Here is a 20,531-nt window from a genome sequence, read left to right on the forward strand (position 1 = left end):
TGGGGTCAACTTGACTCCAAGACCAGGTGTGGGGACTGTGAGGAGAAGGAAGGAGTGCCAGAAGATTCCCAAATTTCTAGCTGGGACAACTGGTAGTGGGGGAGTTTCAGTAGAGTTGAAGATTAAAAAAGAGGATCAAACTGGGGACATGAGACGATCAGTACTATTAGGATTGAGGTCCTTATGTAACACCTATGTGGAGCTACTTAGAACTGAATAGATAAATCTGGAACACAGGAAAGGGAACTGATCAAAGGAGGTCAATTTGGGAAAAAAGACAATAATAAACGTTTAAAGTAAATTATGAAACATATTATTGCTGGAAATACTCTTGCACTACAAAGAGCACAATTTAAAGTCCAAAAACTGTGCAAGCCCTTCATAAATATGCTTTTAATATTCAGTGGATAAAATGAGTGAATAAAAGCTGTTACGGCGTAGCAAAAAGTTCCTATCCAATTTTTATAGTGTGAGTGTATGTGTGTATGCCTGTGTGTTTATACATGTGTATGTATCTGTGTAGCTAGACATACACACAGACACTTATGTACACATAAACAATATATGAGAACTGTATAGCTGCATTAGTCTGCTAGGGCTGTCATAAATACCACAAACTAGGTGGCCTAAAAAAACATATTAAGCTGGGCACCGTGGCTCACGCCTGTAATCCCAGTACTTTGGGAGGCCGAGGTGGGCGGATCACCTGAGGTCAGGAGTTTAAGACGATCCTGGCCAACATGGTGAAACACTGTCTCTACAAAAATACAAAAATTAGCCGGGCATGATGGCGGGTGCCTGTAATCCCAGCTACTCGGGAGGCTGGGGCGGAAGAATCACTTGAACCGGGGAGGGAGAGGTTGCCGTGAGCCGAGATCGTGACATTGCACTCCAGCCTGGGCAACAGAGCGAGACTCCGTCTCAAAAAAAAAAAGTTAATTTTTTCATAGTTCTGGAGGCTAGAAGCACAAGATAAGGTGTGGTCAGTGTTGGTTTCAAGGTGAGACCTTTCTTCTTGGCTTGTAGGCAACTCACTATGACTTCAGATGGCCTTTCCTCTTAGAGCAGAGAGAGAGGGAGTGGGGTTTGGGGGAGAGATAGATATCTCCTGCGTATTTCTCCTCTTGTAAGGAACCTAGTCCTATTAGATTAGGGCCCAACCTTTTAAATCTCATTTAACCTCATCACCTCCTTATATGTCCTATCTTCAAATACAGCCATATTGTGGGTTAGGGCTTCAATATATACATTTTTGGGAAGACATCATTCAATCTATAAAAACATTAGTGCATTTGACTTTCAAACTGACTTTTTCCTCTGAGAAAAGGTAGACTGTGAAAATGAGAGATTGCTTTGAGTCGTAAAAGAGGATGCCTACGTATAAGGAGAGATATGTTTGCTGAATCTCAGAGCTAGAGTTTGCTCATTTATAAAATGAGGCCCAGTGCGGTGCCTCATGCCTGTTATCCCAGTACTTTGGGAGACCGAGGCAGAAGGATCACTTGAGCCCAGGAGTTGGAGACCAGCCTAGGTAACACAGCAAGACCCCTTCTCTACAAAAAATTTTTTGAAAAATTACATGGGCGTGGTAATGCAGGCCTGTAGTCCCAGTTACTCCAGAGTCTGAGATGGGAGGATCTCTTGAGTGTGGGGCTAGTAGCTGCAGTGAGCTGTGCTCATGTCACTGCACTCTAGCTTGGGCGGCAGAAGGAAACCCAGTCTCAAAATAAATAAAATAATGTGAGTATAATTATTTCTACTGATTATGCCAGAATACAAGTATATTCTCACAGACGTTTTTTTTCCCCATTTTGGAGAGGGTCAGATCCAATTGCAAATAGATAAACTTTTATTAGCGAATGGGCTTAATCAACTACCCTTTATTGCTCTGTGAAAACCAGGCTGTAAAAGCCAGAAATGGTGGACGTCCCACAGCAGTGTCATACCATGAATATGTAAACTTAAAGCAGAGATTGCTTGTGGAAAACTGTGTTGCATTCTTGGCATGTGCACACTTGCAGTGATGTTAACTTTCACTTATGATTATTTTAATGTAGGAGCTAATCCCCGTGTATTCTGCGCCTGCTCTGTTTTACCCCTTTGTACACTCGGCTTTTGTTTGGCCCCAGCCTCTGAGTTGGTGTTCCCTGTAAAATCTCCTTGCAGTTGGGAAGCCCTCGCCCTGGAGGCCAGGTGACAGAGACAGGGTGGGAACCTGCCGAGCCTTGAGGGTGCGGAGCCTCCGCATACCGTTCCCCTCCCACCACCATCTCATGCTGGGAGGCGGAGAGGGCTGCAAACTTCGCTCCAATCCGCAGCCAGCCTTCCCCGGGGTCCCCCTGCAGGGGGACCCGCCCGCTGCAAAGCGAGTTGGAGAAACTTTGCAAAGTTCCGCGTCAGAGCCTGGGGAGGCAAAGTGCTCCCCCTCCTCCCCGGCGTTCCCCCTCCCTCTGCCCCCGCCTCCCGGTCCTCGCACAGCCGGGAGCACCCGTGATAGGACGAGCCCCGGGCGTGCATTGTGTATATGCAAACCGGAGCCGGGCTCCCCACGGCTGCCCGATCCGGGCCTGGGCTGTGGCTGTGACTGGCGCTGCCGTGGGCGCCGCAGCCCTCGCGGGAGCCGGACGCGGTAATGCCCCAGCGGCGCAGCGGGCGGCTGCGTCCCTGAGCCGCTATATAAGCGCGGCAGGGGACACCCGGAGGGGCTGAAGATGAAGGTGCCCGCGCATGGGCCCCCGCTGATTGCCAGTCCCTCCCGAGCCCGCGCCCCGCGCGGAGCCCGAGGCCGCCGAGGACCCGCCTTCGCCGCAGTAGCAGCTGGAGCAGCGACAGGGGCGGCAGCTGAGGCGGCGGCGCCCGCGCCCCTCGCGCCAGCGCGTAGAGCGGCGGCGGCAGCTCGGGGGCCGCCACTGCCCCGGCTGCCATGAGTTGTGCGGAGGTGATGTATCACCCCCAGCCGTATGGAGCGTCCCAGTATCTGCCCAACCCCATGGCAGCGACAACCTGCCCCACAGCCTACTATCAGCCGGCGCCCCAACCTGGCCAGCAGGTGAGTCACCGGCCGGGCAGCCTGCTGGGGGCGGGGGCGAAGGGCATGGAGAGTATCGGTCTGGGGCTCGGCGACGTCCCGCCGGCACGCGCGGCGCAGAGGATGCTCTGGGACCTGCGGGAGCGTCCTTGAGCCGAGAGCCATCCCGAGACAGCCGGGAAGGGAGAGCAGCGGGGTGGACGGGTGGGTGAGGCAGGACCTAGCTGGGGGCTTCATTGAGCTGTGGTCACCGGAGCTCAGAGGCTTCTCCTCCTAGCCACCCTAGCTCTTAGGACTCAGTTCTCTGAAGCTCACCAAGGGCATCTATCTTAGGACTATGTGAGTAAACTTCGTTTCAACCAACTATTTTGTTTGTTTGGAAAGATGGAATGTTTCAGGGTTTTATTGATGAGGAAGATGAAGTGCGCTGACAGAGGCAGGGGAGGCTACCTGGAGAGTGAGTTCACGGAATGATCTGGGACTTTCATGGGGGAACACTGGTCTAGCATAATATCTATCGGGTGTTACTAGAACTTCTCCACAGAGTCTTTCTCCCTGTGCCTGTGATTTAGAGGACAGGGATGGATTCCAAGGTTCTTCATTCATTTTTTTTTCTTTTATTATTATTATTATTATTATTATTATTATACTTTAGGTTTTAGCAAAGCACAGAGTTTGTACGTGTTTAGTCTGTTGACAGTGTGTCCCTCGGCCAAAAGGTTACCTTGAATCTCTGGATGCTGAGTCTCTACTCTTCCAAGAGTAACTGAAGATGTCCATCATAAGGGGTCGTGAACTGAGGAGATGATATAGTTACTTTAGAAGGAACAGTCGAGTTCTGGGGAATTTGGCACGAGGCGCTCTTGGACATTACTCTCTGGATAGAACGGAGAGTGTGCCAAGGCTTAGTTAGTGCTACATTAAAATAAAAAATGTATGTGGCAAGGGCTGTACCAAAATAGAGTCCACCTCAGACTATGAGAATTAGGGTGGGTGGATTTGGAGAAACTTAAAAAAATATAACTAGATTTGGTTAGGAAATTACCATCCATAGAATATATTGATTTATTTCTTTTTACTTTCTTAGGAACCACATGCTTTATTGCAAACCTTCATAGGTTTGGGCTGTTAATTAATCTGACCTTTTACTTTCTATATTTCCTCTACCTCTGTCTCTTTGCTAGAATTACAGTGCTACTCTTTAGAAAGAAATCTAACTTTCTGTTTAGAATTTAGGAACTATGAAATTCAGCTAATTCTGGAAGGGTACATGCCCCAGATTCATCTGCTAAATAGTACCAGCTTAACCAGGACCAATTAGGGCAAAAGAGGAAGAAGCCCTACTTTCTTGCTATCCTCAAAAAGATATTCAGCAGCACCAGCCTTTCAAAGCATCTCTGATATTATAGAGGCCTTCAATTATCATTTGGAATGTGGATGTGCGACAAACTAAAACTTCTCTACGTGTTCAGAAAGATACTTTCCTCCCTTAGAAAATAACAAACTAGTAGAAGTTGTTTCAAATATGGCTTCATTTTTTTAGGGTTGTGAAATTAATGAATCTGTGGTGGAGATAATACTATAACACTTTTTTTTGAGCTAGAAAATAACATTCGGTATCAGAGAAAATGACAAATTGCCAATCATAAAAGTTTTCAATAAGAAATTACTCCAATACCTTTATATAATATTTGCAATAGCCCTGAGACTCCGTCCCCAAATTCATTTCTTTTTCTAAAACCATCAACATACTGAAGACAACAATTTTAAAAAGTAAAAAATAAAATAAAATAAAAATTAGAAAAACTCTGACCAATGAGCTTCTTAAAAAGAAAACAATTTATCTACATTGATTAGTTACATAATAATCAACTTCTATATTCTGGGCTTTTGTAGACATTGCTTAACTAGAGGTTAGGCTGAGTCAGCCATAGGGATGTGCTTGGAAATTTTCATGTTGCTTTTACTAAAATGGCTTGTTCAAAATTTCTTTCTTTCTTCTTCTTTTTCTTCTCCTTCTTCTTCTTTTTTTTAATTTATTTTTTTATTTTTTATTTTTATTTTTTGGTCAAGTAAAGAAACTGTTTGACCATAACTGGCTAGCGAAATTAAAAAAAAAGACTTGACAGTGTAACTACTGTTCTTTTAGTGTCAGAAGTTTATTTTGATGACCTACATTTTCTATTGGAAAAGAGTAAATCAGGAAATTCTTATCAGGCTGACAGCATTTTTAGACTATGCGATGCGTGGGTGAAGTGGGACTAATATTGACTTGGCCCTAATGCAGTCATCCGAGAATACATATTTTGGTTGTTTTTGCATTCCATAAGGTTTTATCATTATTATCCATGAAGATTGTTTTCTCCGTACATGGGAAGTGACCCCTAATAGCATCTTGCCTGGGAGACAAAAGTAAGGGCTACAACTCCTACTGAATTTGAAAAATTGATTTTTTGAGAAGGAAAAAATGGAAAAGGAGCAAAGAAAAGTAACAGCAATCAAGAAATTTTAATAGTCATTTAAAAAATGCTAGAAAAGACAGCATTAAAGTTTTGTATTACTTCTGTATTCAATTGTAGTAGTGTATCTGTCAACTAATTTTCCCCTCAAACTGTGTGGCTCTGAAGTCCTTATTAATTACTGTATCAAAATGATTCATTATGGTGGATTTTAAACACAGGTATATTTTTCCTCTTAACAAATGATCATGTAACATTGAGAATTATTTTGGAAATAACAGAACTTCATTATCCAGGCATGTGTACTCTCACCTGTTTCCCTATAAGCACAAATGTGCACCTGAAATTTAAGTTTAGGTTTTCGTTGAACATATTGCATGTTGTAAGTGGGTGTCATTTTAAAAACCTAGTTAACTGTATATATATATTAGCTTGCACTGCAGTGTGTTACTTAGGTATACAGTGGGCTAAAAAGTCAAAGTAAGCTAAAATATGTCCAAAGTATAAATTTTATAGTCCCTGACATTAATTACTAGGAATTGCATGGCTGGGGATAAATCCTACAGTGGGGTTTATAGAGCCAAAATTACTGAGGGATTCTGGGTGACCTGTTTCCCATGCTCACCATCTCTTTCTGGCTTTAATATGTCAGTCTCTAACAGCTCCTCAGGAGAACCCTTGACTCAGTCTCTCAGCGCATGCTGTCAAAGGTTTCAGAATTATGCAGTTTATAGATGAGACAGAGAACAGTCACCGGTTTTCTGATTGTGCATAGGGATTTTTAACAATCACACTTTGGGCTTCATAGAAAGTAGAGTATATTTACTCTGTCCTCTTCCAGGGTAACAGCTGGATGAATCTGCATGCATGCTTTCACTTGAAAAAATTAAGTGCCCTTGGAGGCAGAACTTCAGTTATAAGTTTTCTAAGGTGTTTTTTCAAACTCTCTCTGGACTCTGCTACCTTGGTTGAGTCATAAAATTGTTCTGAGATTCAGTTTGTCATAGAAAAAAGTCCTGGAAAAACATAACTTCAACTCTTCTTTTTACAAGTGAGGAAATGGATTTTTATAGGACTGAAATGCCTGGCTAAAGATTTCAAAGCTGGTGACAAAATTAGGATCACCAGATCCCCCTTTCTCCGGTGTAGCATCTTTGTACAATGCCATGAAGTTTCCTAAAGCTTTTTTTAATTTTTTTAATGTTTTCCTATTGCACAATAGGCTTATTTTTGTCTTTAGGTCCCCAATCAATTTTTTTTGTAATGAAGATTAATATGCAGTAGATTCTTTGGCGTTGGAGTGCGAGATTCTTTCCAAGTCCTCGGTAGTGTACTTTTTTAAGTTTAGGCATTCCAAAGGCCTTTAGCAAACATTTTGGATTATGCTAATGACTTATGCTATCCATGTTGCACCCTTGTTGATGAAACAGTATATCCAGTTAGCAAATGAATATTTATTTATCTAAAATAAAATACAGGAAGTGGTATTAGCAGTTAAGTTTAAGTGTCTCATCTATTATTGCTATTCCAACATAAGTTTAGATTCATTAAGAGAAAAGAATACAATTATAACTGAAGTAGTTTCAATTCACAGACAACTTATTTGAGGCAGAGGATCTATTTTTCTTGCAACTGTAAGTAAGGACTTAAGTAGATTTACAAAAATTTATAAAGGACTTCTTTGAGAAAGAACAGCCCCTATAACTTCACACTACACAAATTAACTTCACTGTAGAGACTTAGAGACTTAAAGTGCCCCACAGCTTCATGCTCCCTATAACTTCCCAGCCAGAAAATTCAAAGCTGGAGGAAAAATTAAATGTTAAAATAACTGAACTCCTATCTCTGGCAGTCAACCAGAATCGAGATTACAATAATGAGGGTAAGGGCAAGAATGAGATCCATAAAATCATGCATAGTGAGGATGTGTTCACCAAGAAACAAAATGCCAGGACAAGGTGACACTCTGGAAATTTATGTAAAGGGTATTTTGGCTAAATGCAAGGAAGTTCTACCTTATCTAGCCCTTAGTAAAATTTCACATCTCACAAAGCCGGAGATGGCAAGGAGGTGACCTATAAGATAGTAAAAGAGGTGTTTAGAGTGGAAAGTCTTGTTCTCCTATGCACTGTTTCTTCAGGCTACTGCAGAAGAAGCTGGGCTGTGTGTGTGTGTGTATATATATGTGTGTGTGTGTGTGTGTGTATACGTGTGTGTGTGTGTATATATATATATATATATATATATATATATATACATATTCGTCATGGAATTTTCAATGGGAATAAAACTATTATGCTTATGATACCTAAGGCAGATCTTAAAGCAAACTTGTAAGCTAGGTGACTGTCATTCTAAGACCTGGATGCTTAGCTTGGATCTCATTTCCATAGGCTCTCTGTCCAACTAACTTTTTAAAAATCTGAAAACTAATATATACTGTAATAGATAATATGTTAGGGTATTACCTCCAAGAAAACATTTTTATTCAAGAAGCAAAAGCTCTCTAAGAGTTGAATTTGAGGCTCTGTCAGGGACAGTGAAAGCAAAACTTTTGAGCTAAGCTCTGCTCTGAACCTTTCAAAACACATCTCTTTAAGCAGCTGGTTTTCTGCTCTGACTACTCGTTTAGGAAGACCTAAGACTGCCTTGAACCATTAGACCCAAACAGCTGCTGCTAGAACAATTTATAAATCCGTATTTACTGATAGTTCAGTAGATACCAGATTTATGCCAGTAATTTACAAGTGTGGTCTGAACTGGGGTAACTGAACCATTTTTCACTTGTCTCCTTCTTTAGTAGAAGAAGAAAAAAAGAATGACCTAAATTCAACAGGTGTCGTTTCTCCTTAAAACCAAATGATTTCAGTATGCCAAAACACTTGTCATTGGAGGATGAAGTAGGAGGACTCTAAAAGTGTATCCTTTCTTGTTAATATGAAGACAGATAAAGGAAGCGCCGTAACTAATTCCTAGGAATTGGTCTAGTTGACCCACGTCTGAAAATATATTGTTCTTCAATGATCTGTAGGGTTTTTTTGGCTAAATATCAGAAGAGGCAGCCAATGTAAAAAACAAAATTAAGTGTGAATTTGTCTAGAGCTCCAGCATGTTGCTTATTAAGATAAAGAGTTGGATGAGAGACCTCTGAGACAATCAAATCAAAGTTTCTTGTTTTCAAAAGAGGAAGCTAAGGGCCAGAAGCTTCAGTGGCTTGCTCAGACTCATGGAAATAGTTTTGGTCAAATCTTCTTTCCCATTTCAGTTCTTTTTCTATTGAATTCCCTTCCCATCTGTGCTGCTTTAGAAACAAGAAAACAGTTAGTAATTAACCTATGTTATCTTTTGAATTTTCTTACTTTTAAATTTTGGAATATTAGCCACTTAGAGATTATAATGCAATCAGCCATATAAATAAACCATGAGGCTCTCTTTATTTATTATTGCCCTTACTATACTCTTCCAACTAATTATGAGAAGTTTGAGTTTAGGAACAGGCTATGACTTTCATCTTTGTGACTCCGGGTCTTTGCATAATTTCTGACACAAGGTAGGTATTAATTGACAATTAGATAAATTAATGAATAATGGATAAATTACCTTAAAAATGAAATTATACCCTAAGTCTAGTAATAGAATTATACAAACTAACTAGAAATTTATATGTTGGAAACTGTTGTCTCCTTCAAAGTAGTTGGTTTGAGAGAGAACACATACCCTCATGATATGATCATTGCTTAAAACATTTTGGGAATGTAAATTTTGAAATCGCCTCTAAGCCCGTGGCACATTTTTTTGAACATCATCAGAACTGGCAATTTTTCTTCCTTGGAGGGGTTAGGTTGATTTTTTGATAATGACAAGAATCATTTAGAGGCAAATGCACTCAAAAGTAACTCATCCTGTTGTTATATTATTTTTGGTTGGCTCCTCCCTACTGTTAACAAAAACAGACAAACACAGAATCCCGAGGTGTGATTTTGTCTCACAGATTGACTCTGGTCAAATTTCCAAAATAGGATTTTCAGAAAAATTGTAGACAATTGTTTTATGTATCTGATTTGTCAAGGAGATAATATATTCTTAGACATAGAATTTCAATTTCACCTAGAATTATATATGTTTTTAAAAGCATGGCATTGTTTAATCTCTAATTTTTTAATGTCGTGAATTTTAGACTGTCCTAGTTCACGTGTGATGCCATGCTGACTGATATTTTGTTTGTCTGTTTATTCAGTTAAAATAAATATCATAGAGACACATTTTCTTTAGTCTATTTTCTGGGTACATGCTTTGTAAACAGACAGAAATAGGTTCTAATCCCATCTCTGCCACTTACTTTTATAGGTAGGCCATCCTGACCCAGTAATTTGCATATTAACTTATTACTTGGGAATACTTATTCTGACAAAATATGTGTATGTGAGAGGACAGTTATGTGAAATGAAATATACAAAAGATTTGTGACATATGTTCCTTAACTTGACCCAACCTCATATAACCTGACCTATCCTTCTCCAAATAGACTAAGAACCAAAATCTGTTATCCAAGTAAATTAAGAAGTATGTGGCCAGGCACGGTGGCTCATGCCTGTAATCCCAACACTTCTGGCAGGCTGAGGCAGGAGGATCACTTAAGGCCGGGAGTCCGAGACCAACCCTGGCAACATAGTGAGATCCTGTCACTACAAAAAAGTAAGAATAAAAATTAAGGCCAGCATGGTGGCAGGCACCTGTAGTCCCAGCTGAAGTGGGATAATCATTTGAGCCTGAGAGGTGGAGGCTGCAGTGATCCGTGGTCCCACCATTGCACTCCAGCCTGGGCAACAGAGCGAGAACCTGTCTCAAAAGAAAAAAATATATATGGTCAAAGAGTAACATGCTGCTTTTATGGCCTCTACAATTTTGAAATATTTACCCTGGGATAGTGGTTTCTTCTTATAGCTCCAATCATGTTTTTGAATCTAAAAGAATCATTGTATTTTAAAAAGATAGCCAGTAGATTTTCTTTTTAAATCTGTTTCTAAATATCCAAAGACTCCAGTGATTCATTAAAATACTTTTGTTTCCCTAGGAAAAAAAGTTTCCACATATGCACGGTAATCATTTGGCATTTTGTAGGCTTAAGCCTTGGGGAGTTAGTGGTATTTGGCTCCTGACATGGAAGTCTTTCTCTTGTCAGACAAATCCTTCCCCTGCACATTCCTGCTGAAAAGTTTGTTGCTGTTGGGCCTAATGGCAAGCAGTGTGGTGGTTGGATATGGTCTGTACTGCCCAAGCGAACTCTCCACATTGATACTTTAACCTCTTTGTGAGTTAGCTTTTACTTTATAACTATTAACCCATTTATTGTTTCATCTTACTCCAGAGTCATTTTACCGAGGGAAAAATTGTCATGACTATGTAGTGGTGAAGAGACGTAAATGTGCATTTAAAAAAACAACTGGTAGTCTTTAAAGTCCCTTTAGATGACTTTATTTTTGTTAACATTTCTGCGGGGTCTTCTAAGAAAAACATAAATATTTCTGAGAAATCTGGATATTTTTAGGAAGTGATTGTGCATTTTGAGAAAAATACCAATTAGATTACATTGTGACCTTCAATCAGGAAATCTTGGTTCTGATGATTTGATATTTAGTCTCGATGTTTTGAATTTTATATATTATTCCCAAGAAAGAATGTAACACTAGGAAAGTTTCACTGAAGGAGCAAATACCAAGTGAGTACAGAATGCGGCAGAAGCGCTCATGAGCAAAATACTTTGTTAAAAAAAAAAAAAAAAGAGCAGAGCTTGGCGCAGTGGCTCACGCCTGTAATCCCAGCACTTTGGGAGGCTGAGGCGGGTAAATCACCTGAGGTCAGGAGTTTGAGAGCAGCCTGGCCAACATAGTGAAACCCCATCTCTACGAAAAACACAAAAAATTAGCTGGGCATTGCGGCAGGCACCTGTAATCCCAGCTTCTAGGGAGGCTGAGGCAGGAGAATCACTTGAACCTGGGAGGCGGAGGTTGCAGTGAGCCAAGATCACACCATTGCACTCCAGCCTGGGCCATAAGAGCAAAAGTCCATCTCAAAAAATAAAAATAAAAAAAAGCAATAAATTGATTTACAGTCAACAGAACACAGACATTAGAAAGTAGTTGAGGCACCAGAGTCTATGGAGAATGAAATTAAGATGGGATGAGTGGCAGCATTTGAATCCATTGCTGTTTAAATGCTGTATTTCTGTTTTCTTCATGATCACACTTAGTGTTTAAAAAAAAGTATGCAAATTCAACCTTGGCACCTTAGTGAGTTATCAGGCCATTTGGATACTTTGAGATTCTTATTTTAACCAGTACTGTTGATTGTGAGGCTATAAATGTCTGTGTATGTGAGTGTGTGTGTGCTTGTGTGTGTTGTAAACGTAAATATTTAAATAGGTTCATTATAATCTGTGAAAATTAACCTAACTTTATCTGAAAAAAAATTGCAAGTGGCAATGGTAGACATTCTCCTGTCCTGCCTATTGGTAGATATAAGCTTTTGTCATTTTATTTGTTTGATAGTTTTCTAGCAAATTTATTTAATTAGTAAAAGAACTGGCTTAAAGAATCGAGAGAGAGAAAAAGAAAAAAGAAAGTATATAATCATTCCAAGAAATTTTATTTAATTAGAGGAATCAGTATAAATATTTTAAGGAACCATATATATTTGCTATATCAAAAAGGAATATTTCAGTATACATATTTATGTAAATATAGATATATTACACATATGAAATAAAAAGAATATAAAGAATGCATACATTGAGAGAATTCTTTTTCTAAAATAAACTGATGACAAGCATTTTAATGCAGGGGCAGCTTTTGCTTACTATTTCCCATTGCATATTGAAAAATATAATTTTTAGTTTAGTTTATTTGTATCCAACCATTGAAAAATTATGGCAACAATATTATGTAATAATATTATGTGTTACATATTGAAAAGTAACACAATATTATGAAGCATTTAGAAAACTGAAATCTTAAATCAATTGAAATTCTATAGTTTAAATACAATAGTTTAATGGATTTTAAAATATCGATTTTAAAATTGATATTTTATGATTGCTACTATTGATAAGAATACTATTTGACATTTGTGTCAGGATTCACGGCTTTCACATCCTTTACATATATATAACTTCAATTTTATTTCATCTAAGAATTAATTGCTGTCAATTAAGGATAAAATAAAACATTGTCTTTATTTGGATTGTTAACATAGCCAGGCTCTTCTATTTCAAGGATGAATGTTACAATTAAACAAATAAAGCATTTATATGCAAAGCCCCACTCTCACAAACTGATGCTGAGCTGGACATTAACAGAAAAAAGAAATTAGTTTCACGGATAAGAATGAACACTTGTGGACAATGATGCCACCATATTGATAGGTTTTAGGGTTTTTTTTTCATATAAAAACAGAGCTGCTTTCTAATGTGCCAGAATATTCAACAGAGAGTGTGTGCATATGATTAAAACAGTACATGTTTTAGTTAAATACACATGCACCCGAAGAAGCTGCACTGTGATTTGACTAATAAATCATAATATTCATTTAATTTTATAATGGAATTTAATACTAGGAATAGCTTTAGAGGTTATTTAGTTCAATTCCCTCATTTTACACATACCATATGTTTCTATGGTGTTTTTACTATTGAAGTTAAATATAAACATGTTCAAATCTGTGCAGAGGTAGATTATGAGAAATAAAAGCAATCACCTATTCATCAGCAAGGCACATTCACTTACAAACTATGAATTATATATTCATCAACAAATCATAACCATACTGACACAAATTTTAAGTAAAAGCAAAACATATATTTATAAATAACCATCCTGAAATGATAACTAGAAGTTCATAGTATTTCTGAATATTTCAGTACTCACCTAATACAAGAACAACATATTCACTGCTAGGAGAAAGGGACCAATTTATTGAATGGTGCATTTATAATTTGAAGCTATAGATATTGAAGCTAGTAATTACATTAGAAATATAGAGTCTGGGGTATGTATTTTGCTAACATTTGAAAAATTACTGGGTATTCTGGAGTGATTTATCTTTTTCTATTCACATTCATTTTCCAGAATGCATGGAAATGGTGTGATCAAGGATCAGGTTTTGCAGACATAAAGATGACAGAGAAAGCTCATTTGGTCACTAGAATAATACATTTCATAATCTTTAGCATTATCTTCTTATATGTAATTCACATTGAAGTTGATAGTAAATGGAATATGTACTCAGTGAAAAATGTTTGGAAATATTGAAAAGCAGGAATAAGAAAATGACAATTAACTGTAAACGTATTACACAGAAAAACAATACAAAATACATTTTTGTAATTTTTTTACTCTAGATATCCCTGCCTGCCTTTCCCCACCACATGTAGGCACATGCATATCTATATGCTAGATATCCCTCCCTGCCATTCCCCGGAACATATATATGCACACACGTCTATACCTGTATGTTTTTCTTATGCATTGTGAGTCTGCAGCTTACACGATTTGTGACTTTTGGCAAGTAACTTAATTTTTCTGTGCTTTAGCTTTTTAATCTTTACAATATCGATAGAATTAATAGCCATGTTATAGAATTGTAAAGATTAAATGAAGTGATAAATATAAAGTTTTAGAAACATGTCTGAAATAATGTATATTATTATTAGAATTATAATATATTTTTAAACATTTTAAATTAAAATACCTTTCTCATTTTTATTTGAAAGATTAACCCACTACTAGTATTTTATAATATTTTCACTAAGCCATAATAAAACCTTTTCCCCTCATGATAATGATGGTAAGTGGAACATCTAAAAAATATGTTCCATGCAAAATGCATCTTCACACAGACTTATTTTGCCATTTTAGTTTGATTTTTGAGACATGAGTTCAGCACATCTGCCAAATCCTTTTATAAGATGCTACATTCCTGTTTTTATTTTAGTTTATTTTATTTATGAAAAGTTCTTTTCTTCTGCACTCCACCCCCAGACAGTCATTCCTCTCTGTCCTAAACCATAACACTGCTGTACATTACATTTTTAAAAGTAAACCAAAACTGGGAAGAAAAACTTTTTTAAAAAAGTCATTCTCCTGTTGGCCTAGCTAGATGAAAAAACAAAAAGCAAAAAAAAAAAAAAAAAAACGAAAACAAAAACAAAAACAAAATCTTGTTTTGAAAATATACTATTTGATAATGGGCTTTTATGTTAGTTTGCCAAATGTAGAATCACAGACTTTTTATTTTATTTTTTTAGTGTGGGAAGGAGGCAACTGGTTTGGGGAGGAAAAAGATGGAGTAAAGCAGATGAAGAAGAATTAGTTTGCAAACATATGTTAATATTTAGATTCTTTTTTTAAAAAGTGAAAACTTAACTAGTGAATGCTTTTCTACAAACTGTCTTTGATACTGTGTTTTGTTTATTCCATCCCAGAAGAAGTTAGCGGTATTCAGCAAGATGCAGGACTCTCTGGAAGTCACCCTTCCCAGCAAACAAGAGGAGGAGGATGAGGAGGAGGAGGAGGAGGAGAAAGACCAGCCTGCCGAGATGGAGTACCTTAACTCTCGCTGTGTCCTTTTCACTTATTTCCAGGGAGACATTGGGTCAGTAGTGGATGAACACTTCTCAAGAGCTTTGGGCCAAGCCATCACCCTCCATCCAGAATCTGCCATTTCAAAAAGCAAGATGGGGCTAACCCCCCTATGGCGAGGTAAGAATTCAAAAGCAGATGCTCTCCAGGGCACTGTCTTTGTTTCGCAACTGCCTGTACCAGGTTCCAGCTGGAGACTTGCCCCTGAGGATGGATATCCACTTGCTTTTTAATATTTAAGGACAGTGAGGAATTTCTTTCAGACAAACAGCTGGATCGGTTTTGTCACATGTGGAATGCAGGGTTGGAAAGGATGCAGTCACACCCTTTAAATTCCTCATGGAAAGTAGTGATACAACCGGCTTGAGTTTATAGTGGCTGCATTGAGCTGCAAAGCACCACTCCTAAAGCCCCAGTGGCCCAATTTGGACCTCTAAATAATAGGCGTGTCTCAATCAGCTTTTAAAAAATTAGCTCTTGCTCATTCCAATAGGTGCTACGTGGTGACATACCAGAGACCTGAGTCTGACCCAGAAATACAGACATTGAAAGCTGTCTGTGTTCTTTTAATAGACTTCTTTATCCTGATTTGTTGTTGTATTAACTCTTTATAGTATACAATCTAGGCATTTTTGTCAGCATCTACATGGTTTCAACTAGTGTTTTTACCTTGATAAAGAAAGAGCAGCACGTTGGACTCCTTTATTTCTTTCTGTATCTAGGTCACAGAGATGTGTTTGAAACTGATTTCTGACTCACAGAAAATTATTGGTGACATCTAAATCTGGGTAATTACAGGGTTAGAGAAAAACATAATACGTCATTCCAATGACAGCTTCAGAGAAATTTGTTACAGCGGTGGTTTCTTCCAAACTCACCTGGTTATAGGAATGATCTAGTAAAATGGCTCTCGAGGTATGATTTTCCTGACCAAGAACATCAGTGCCACATGGGAGCTTGTTAGAAGTGCAAATTCTTGGGCTCCACCCCAGACCTGCAGAATCAGAAACGCTGGGGTGGGGCAATCTGTGTTTTAACCAGCCCTCCCAGTGACTCCAGTGCAGAGTTTGATAGTCATTGATCTAGTCCTGTTAAGGACAGTTTGCAGGACCCCGTTATCTCGAATCTATTGAACTAGAATCTTCATAGGAAGGTGTGGGAGTCACACTTTAACAAGGGCTCTGGGTGATTCCTGTCATGAGGAAAAGCTGGCTACCTGTGGGCAGGGCCAGGTGAGCAGTGAGCAGGGACTAGTGGTACCTTCTCGGCAGCACAGAAATGGTTCTGCTCCACTGTAGAAGTCCTGGCCACGTGGAATTGCTGGGCCTGATCTTTTCTTACCTACTTTATCTTTCTTTTCTTCTCTCCCTCCCTCCTTACCCTCTCTCCTTCCTTCCCTCCCTGTTTGCCTCTTCTCCTCTCCTCTCCTTCTTTTTTTCTTTCCTTCCTTCTTTATTTTTCTTTTTAGTAAATATAAACAACACTAAACAGTGACTATAAAGGGGAAGGTGGATTACAAATAAAATACCCAAGGCCTTGATGGAAATGAATTGAAAAACATACTAGTTATTTGATTAGTAAATATTACGGGCTTACTATGAGAACTGAGACTTAGTCCTTGGACGCCTGTGATGCTTATGTAATAGACTAATGTCCTATTTAACAGGACGTGATGAATAATTTTAATAATTTGTAGAGGAAGAAAATAGGAAAACATTAGTGAGTTAGATGGCTTTAATAAATAATTTGATAAATCAATAATGAATCCTGTTAAGATAATCAGTCCCAGGAGAGTAATAAATATAATGTCTACTTCTTTTAGCACATGGGCATATGCAACCTTGCTATCATTTAAACTGAAAAATCAGAATTAATGTCCCAAATTATTTCTTGGTGTGAGAGTGATTGTCTATAGAATCATATTCAAAATAATTTTTAGTGGGATGTTGTGAATGTGCAGAAACCCTACAACACATCAGCATTTTCTCTGTAATTTGCATAACACATTACACAAGGTCCTTTGGCAGATGTTAAATTGTAGCGCAGAAAGGGTTAATAAAGGCAATGTTTTCATAACTACTACTAAAGTTTTCTTGGAACTATCTTAAATTTGATCTTCAAATATGTCTCCTGTTTTATTCATTGACATACTCAGCAAACATTTATTAACCTCCTACTATGTGTTAGGCAATGTGCTAAGTCCTGAGACAGCCCAAGGCTTTACCCTCATGGAGCTTTTAGGGTAGAAACAGGAAACAAACAATTGTTACAAAATATGTTATTTTACATAAGGTGATAACAAAAGCCCTGTGTGTCACAGTTATGTTTGAGCAGATAGCTGAAGGAAATAAGAATACTCATCATGTGGTTTCCTAGGGGAAAATAATTCTACACAGAAGGGACAGATAGTACAAAGGCCCTGAAGATGGACTGAGCTTAGAATAGTCAATGAGGAGCAAAGATGCTGGTGTGAGGCGAATGAAATGAAAAGTGATAGGTGGAGAACAGATGCTTTAGAACTTTTTTTTTTTGAGACGGAGTTTCCCTCTTGTCACCCAGGCTGGAGTGCAGTGGTGCTATCTCGGCTCACTGCAACCTCCGCCTCCCTGGTTCCAGCGATTCTCCTGCCTCAGCCTCCCAAGTAGCTGGGATTACAGGGGCCCTCCACCATGCCCAGCTAATTTTTGTATTTTTTTAGTAGAGACAGGGTTTCACCATGTTGGCCAGGCTGGTCTTGAACTCCTGACCTCAGGTGATCCACCTGCCTCGGCCTCCCAAAGTGCTGGGATTACAGGCGTGAGCCACCACGCCCCACTGTTTTAGAGCTTTTTACATCAGTTTATCAGAGTATACCAGGAGAACACAGCATGCACTTCAATTTTCATCTCCTATTCTCCCACTAAGTCTACAAATACCATATCTTCTTATGGTGCCTCATTTTCTCTGATGCTCATGACAATGTGTTTCTATGTGGGAAATCTGAAATAGATATGCACTGAATGATTAAGTGACTGAATTAAATGAATCAATTTCATACCATGTATCCGGAATTAGAAAATAAGAGTCTTTAATAGAAAATTTCTTGGTAATAAGTTATATGAAATCTTTGGGTACAGTTTTTTTATTTGTAAAATAAGGGGGTTAAATTAAATAATTGGTAAAAATATTTTCTTCTGTAAAGTTCTGTAATTTCAAAGGTATTATTTGCTTTTCTTAGATCTTTGCCATAATTGTCTTAAGTTGTGAATTAGTCAGACTTAGATAAATATATAAAACTTGTGTAGGATTTAAAGGAGAGCCACAAACGATAATTAAAGATATAGAAAATGTCTTAAAGAAGAGGTTCAATAAAATGAGACTTACATTTTTAATCTCATAAAATGAGAGAGTTGGTGACAATTTAATATTAATTGGCAAAGCTACACAGGATTGGAAAATGCAGTCTTTGGAGTCCATTTGTTTTAGATTCATGTTCCAGCCTTTACCTTCTGGTTGCAATGTAATCTTGGATTACTAAATTGAAATCTCTTACATCAACTTCCTCAACTGTAATATGTGTTTATTGATACCCATCTCACAGAGTTATTGTAAAGATTTTTAAATAATGTATATGAATAATTTAGCATAGAGCTTGACTCAAGATGCTAAATGAAAGTCAGATGCCTTTTCTCTCTTCCTTAAGTAAGTTTCCACTCATTTGACACATAGAAAACAAACCCTGAGGCTTTATCCAGGAACATTGTTTTCTGGAACTTTGTGTTTTTGGTACAAAACACAGAGTCTTAGATAATAGTAGATACTAAAGGCTAATGATAATGTTAGTGGCCATGCAATGATGCTTAGAAAGGAACTGCTGACCAAGTATTAAAGGGTCTAGTTTACAGGATAAAGTTATCACAGTGCCGCAGAAGTGCTACCATGCTACAAACAAATTTAATAACTGAATCATGTTTGACTGCAGAGTATATCTACATGGTAAATCTTTAGACAAAAAATAGTGTGTCAGCTAATAATGGAATAATGGTTATACTTTGAATGTATATCTCCTTGATGAAGCTAGGAAAGTTTTTTTAGGTGTTTTTCAGCTGTAAGGCAAACAATGACAGGAAGTATATGTATTTTACTTGACACAATGTCTTATCAGTCACCTCTAATCCTGCTATATATTCTAACATGGTTGAAAGAATTTCATTTCTTTCCATTAAGAAAACTTAACTAGCTGGGCGTGATGGCTCATGCCTGTAATCCCAGCACTTTGGGAGGCCGAGGTGGGCAGATCACCTGAGGTCAGGAGTTCGAGACCAGCCTGGGCAACATTGTGAAACCCCATCTCTACTAAAAACCCAAAAAATTAGCCAGGCGTGGTGGTGGCCACCTGTAATCTCAGCTACTTAGGAGACTGAGACAGGAGAATCGCTTGAACCCGGGAGGTGGAGGTTGCAGTGAGTCGAGATTGTGCCATTGTACTCCAGCCTGTGTCACAGAGTGAGACTCTATCTAAAAAAAAAAAAAAAAAAAAAAAAAGAAAACCTAATGAATATGATTGTTCCCTTAGCTCCATACAAATATATGTTTATTGATACCCTTCTCCTAGAGTTATTATAAAGATTTTTAAAATAATCTATATGATTCATTTAGCACAGAGCTAAACATTGGCTTCAAATATGTCTATGCACTGATCTTTACAGAAATGAGTCTGTGTGTATCTGTAGAAAAGGGCAGGAGTTATGTCAAGCCACAGCAGATTAGATCACTGACTTAAAACCATACAGAATGCTAATCTTACTGATATTGTAGTTGCAAAGAAAATCATCTGTTGGCTCATTGATATACTTAGGGTCTGCTTGGGCAATTCATTCTCATGGGAAAAAGCTCTCAAAATAAATACTAAACCTAAATAGTCAAATGGAGAAAGGAAAAGGAGGGCCTGTCTGATGAGCTGGCTGATACCGGAAATGAACAGAATGTCCATAGGACCAAGACATGGGGAAAAAAGTGAGGCGTGACTAATCTCACCCTGCTGCCTCCAAGGAGTATCGGCCTCTGACATCACCCCTTGAAACTCTCATTGTAGAGTCACAAGGCCCATTTTGAGCAACTCTAGAAGAAAGTAAGTAGAGGGCAATCTTTGGACATGATGGTAATGCATAATTACTGAATGACAGAAAACACTGGAACACATGTCATTTCACTTCTGACCCAGCCATTTATTTTTATGGGAAGAACAACAAGAGAAGGGCAATGAAATTACAGCAAGAACACTTTAGGTTAAGAATTGAGTAGAATTTTGTTTTTTAACTGATATTAATAAAAAATGTAAAAATGTTACCTTTTAGGATTTAATAACGATGTTCTAATCAATATTGATTCTAATGTGTTTTCTGGAAATTTTTAAGATGACTTAGTTTC

The 20,531-nt window shown here is 38.3% G+C and overlaps 1 protein-coding gene across 3 annotated transcripts in view; it reads left to right on the forward strand.

Moving 5' to 3' along the window:
• The first annotated feature begins 2,127 nt into the window (after positions 1-2,127).
• The window catches only part of VGLL3 (vestigial like family member 3), a 50,876-nt gene continuing 32,472 nt past the window's right edge, over positions 2,128-20,531 (forward strand). Inside the window, exons 1-2 of one of the 3 annotated variants that reach the window (XM_063661464.1) lie at positions 2,128-3,049; positions 14,966-15,242. In XM_063661464.1, coding sequence (XP_063517534.1) covers positions 2,924-3,049; positions 14,966-15,242 — 403 coding nt within the window. In that variant the 5' untranslated portion in view covers positions 2,128-2,923. The remainder of the gene's footprint in view (positions 3,050-14,965; positions 15,243-20,531) is intronic. The other 2 variants (XM_063661466.1, XM_063661465.1) reach the window with 2 other exon arrangements.

This window comes from Pongo pygmaeus, chromosome 2 (assembly GCF_028885625.2).
Source record: "Pongo pygmaeus isolate AG05252 chromosome 2, NHGRI_mPonPyg2-v2.0_pri, whole genome shotgun sequence".
Taxonomy (NCBI): Eukaryota; Metazoa; Chordata; class Mammalia; order Primates; family Hominidae; genus Pongo; species Pongo pygmaeus.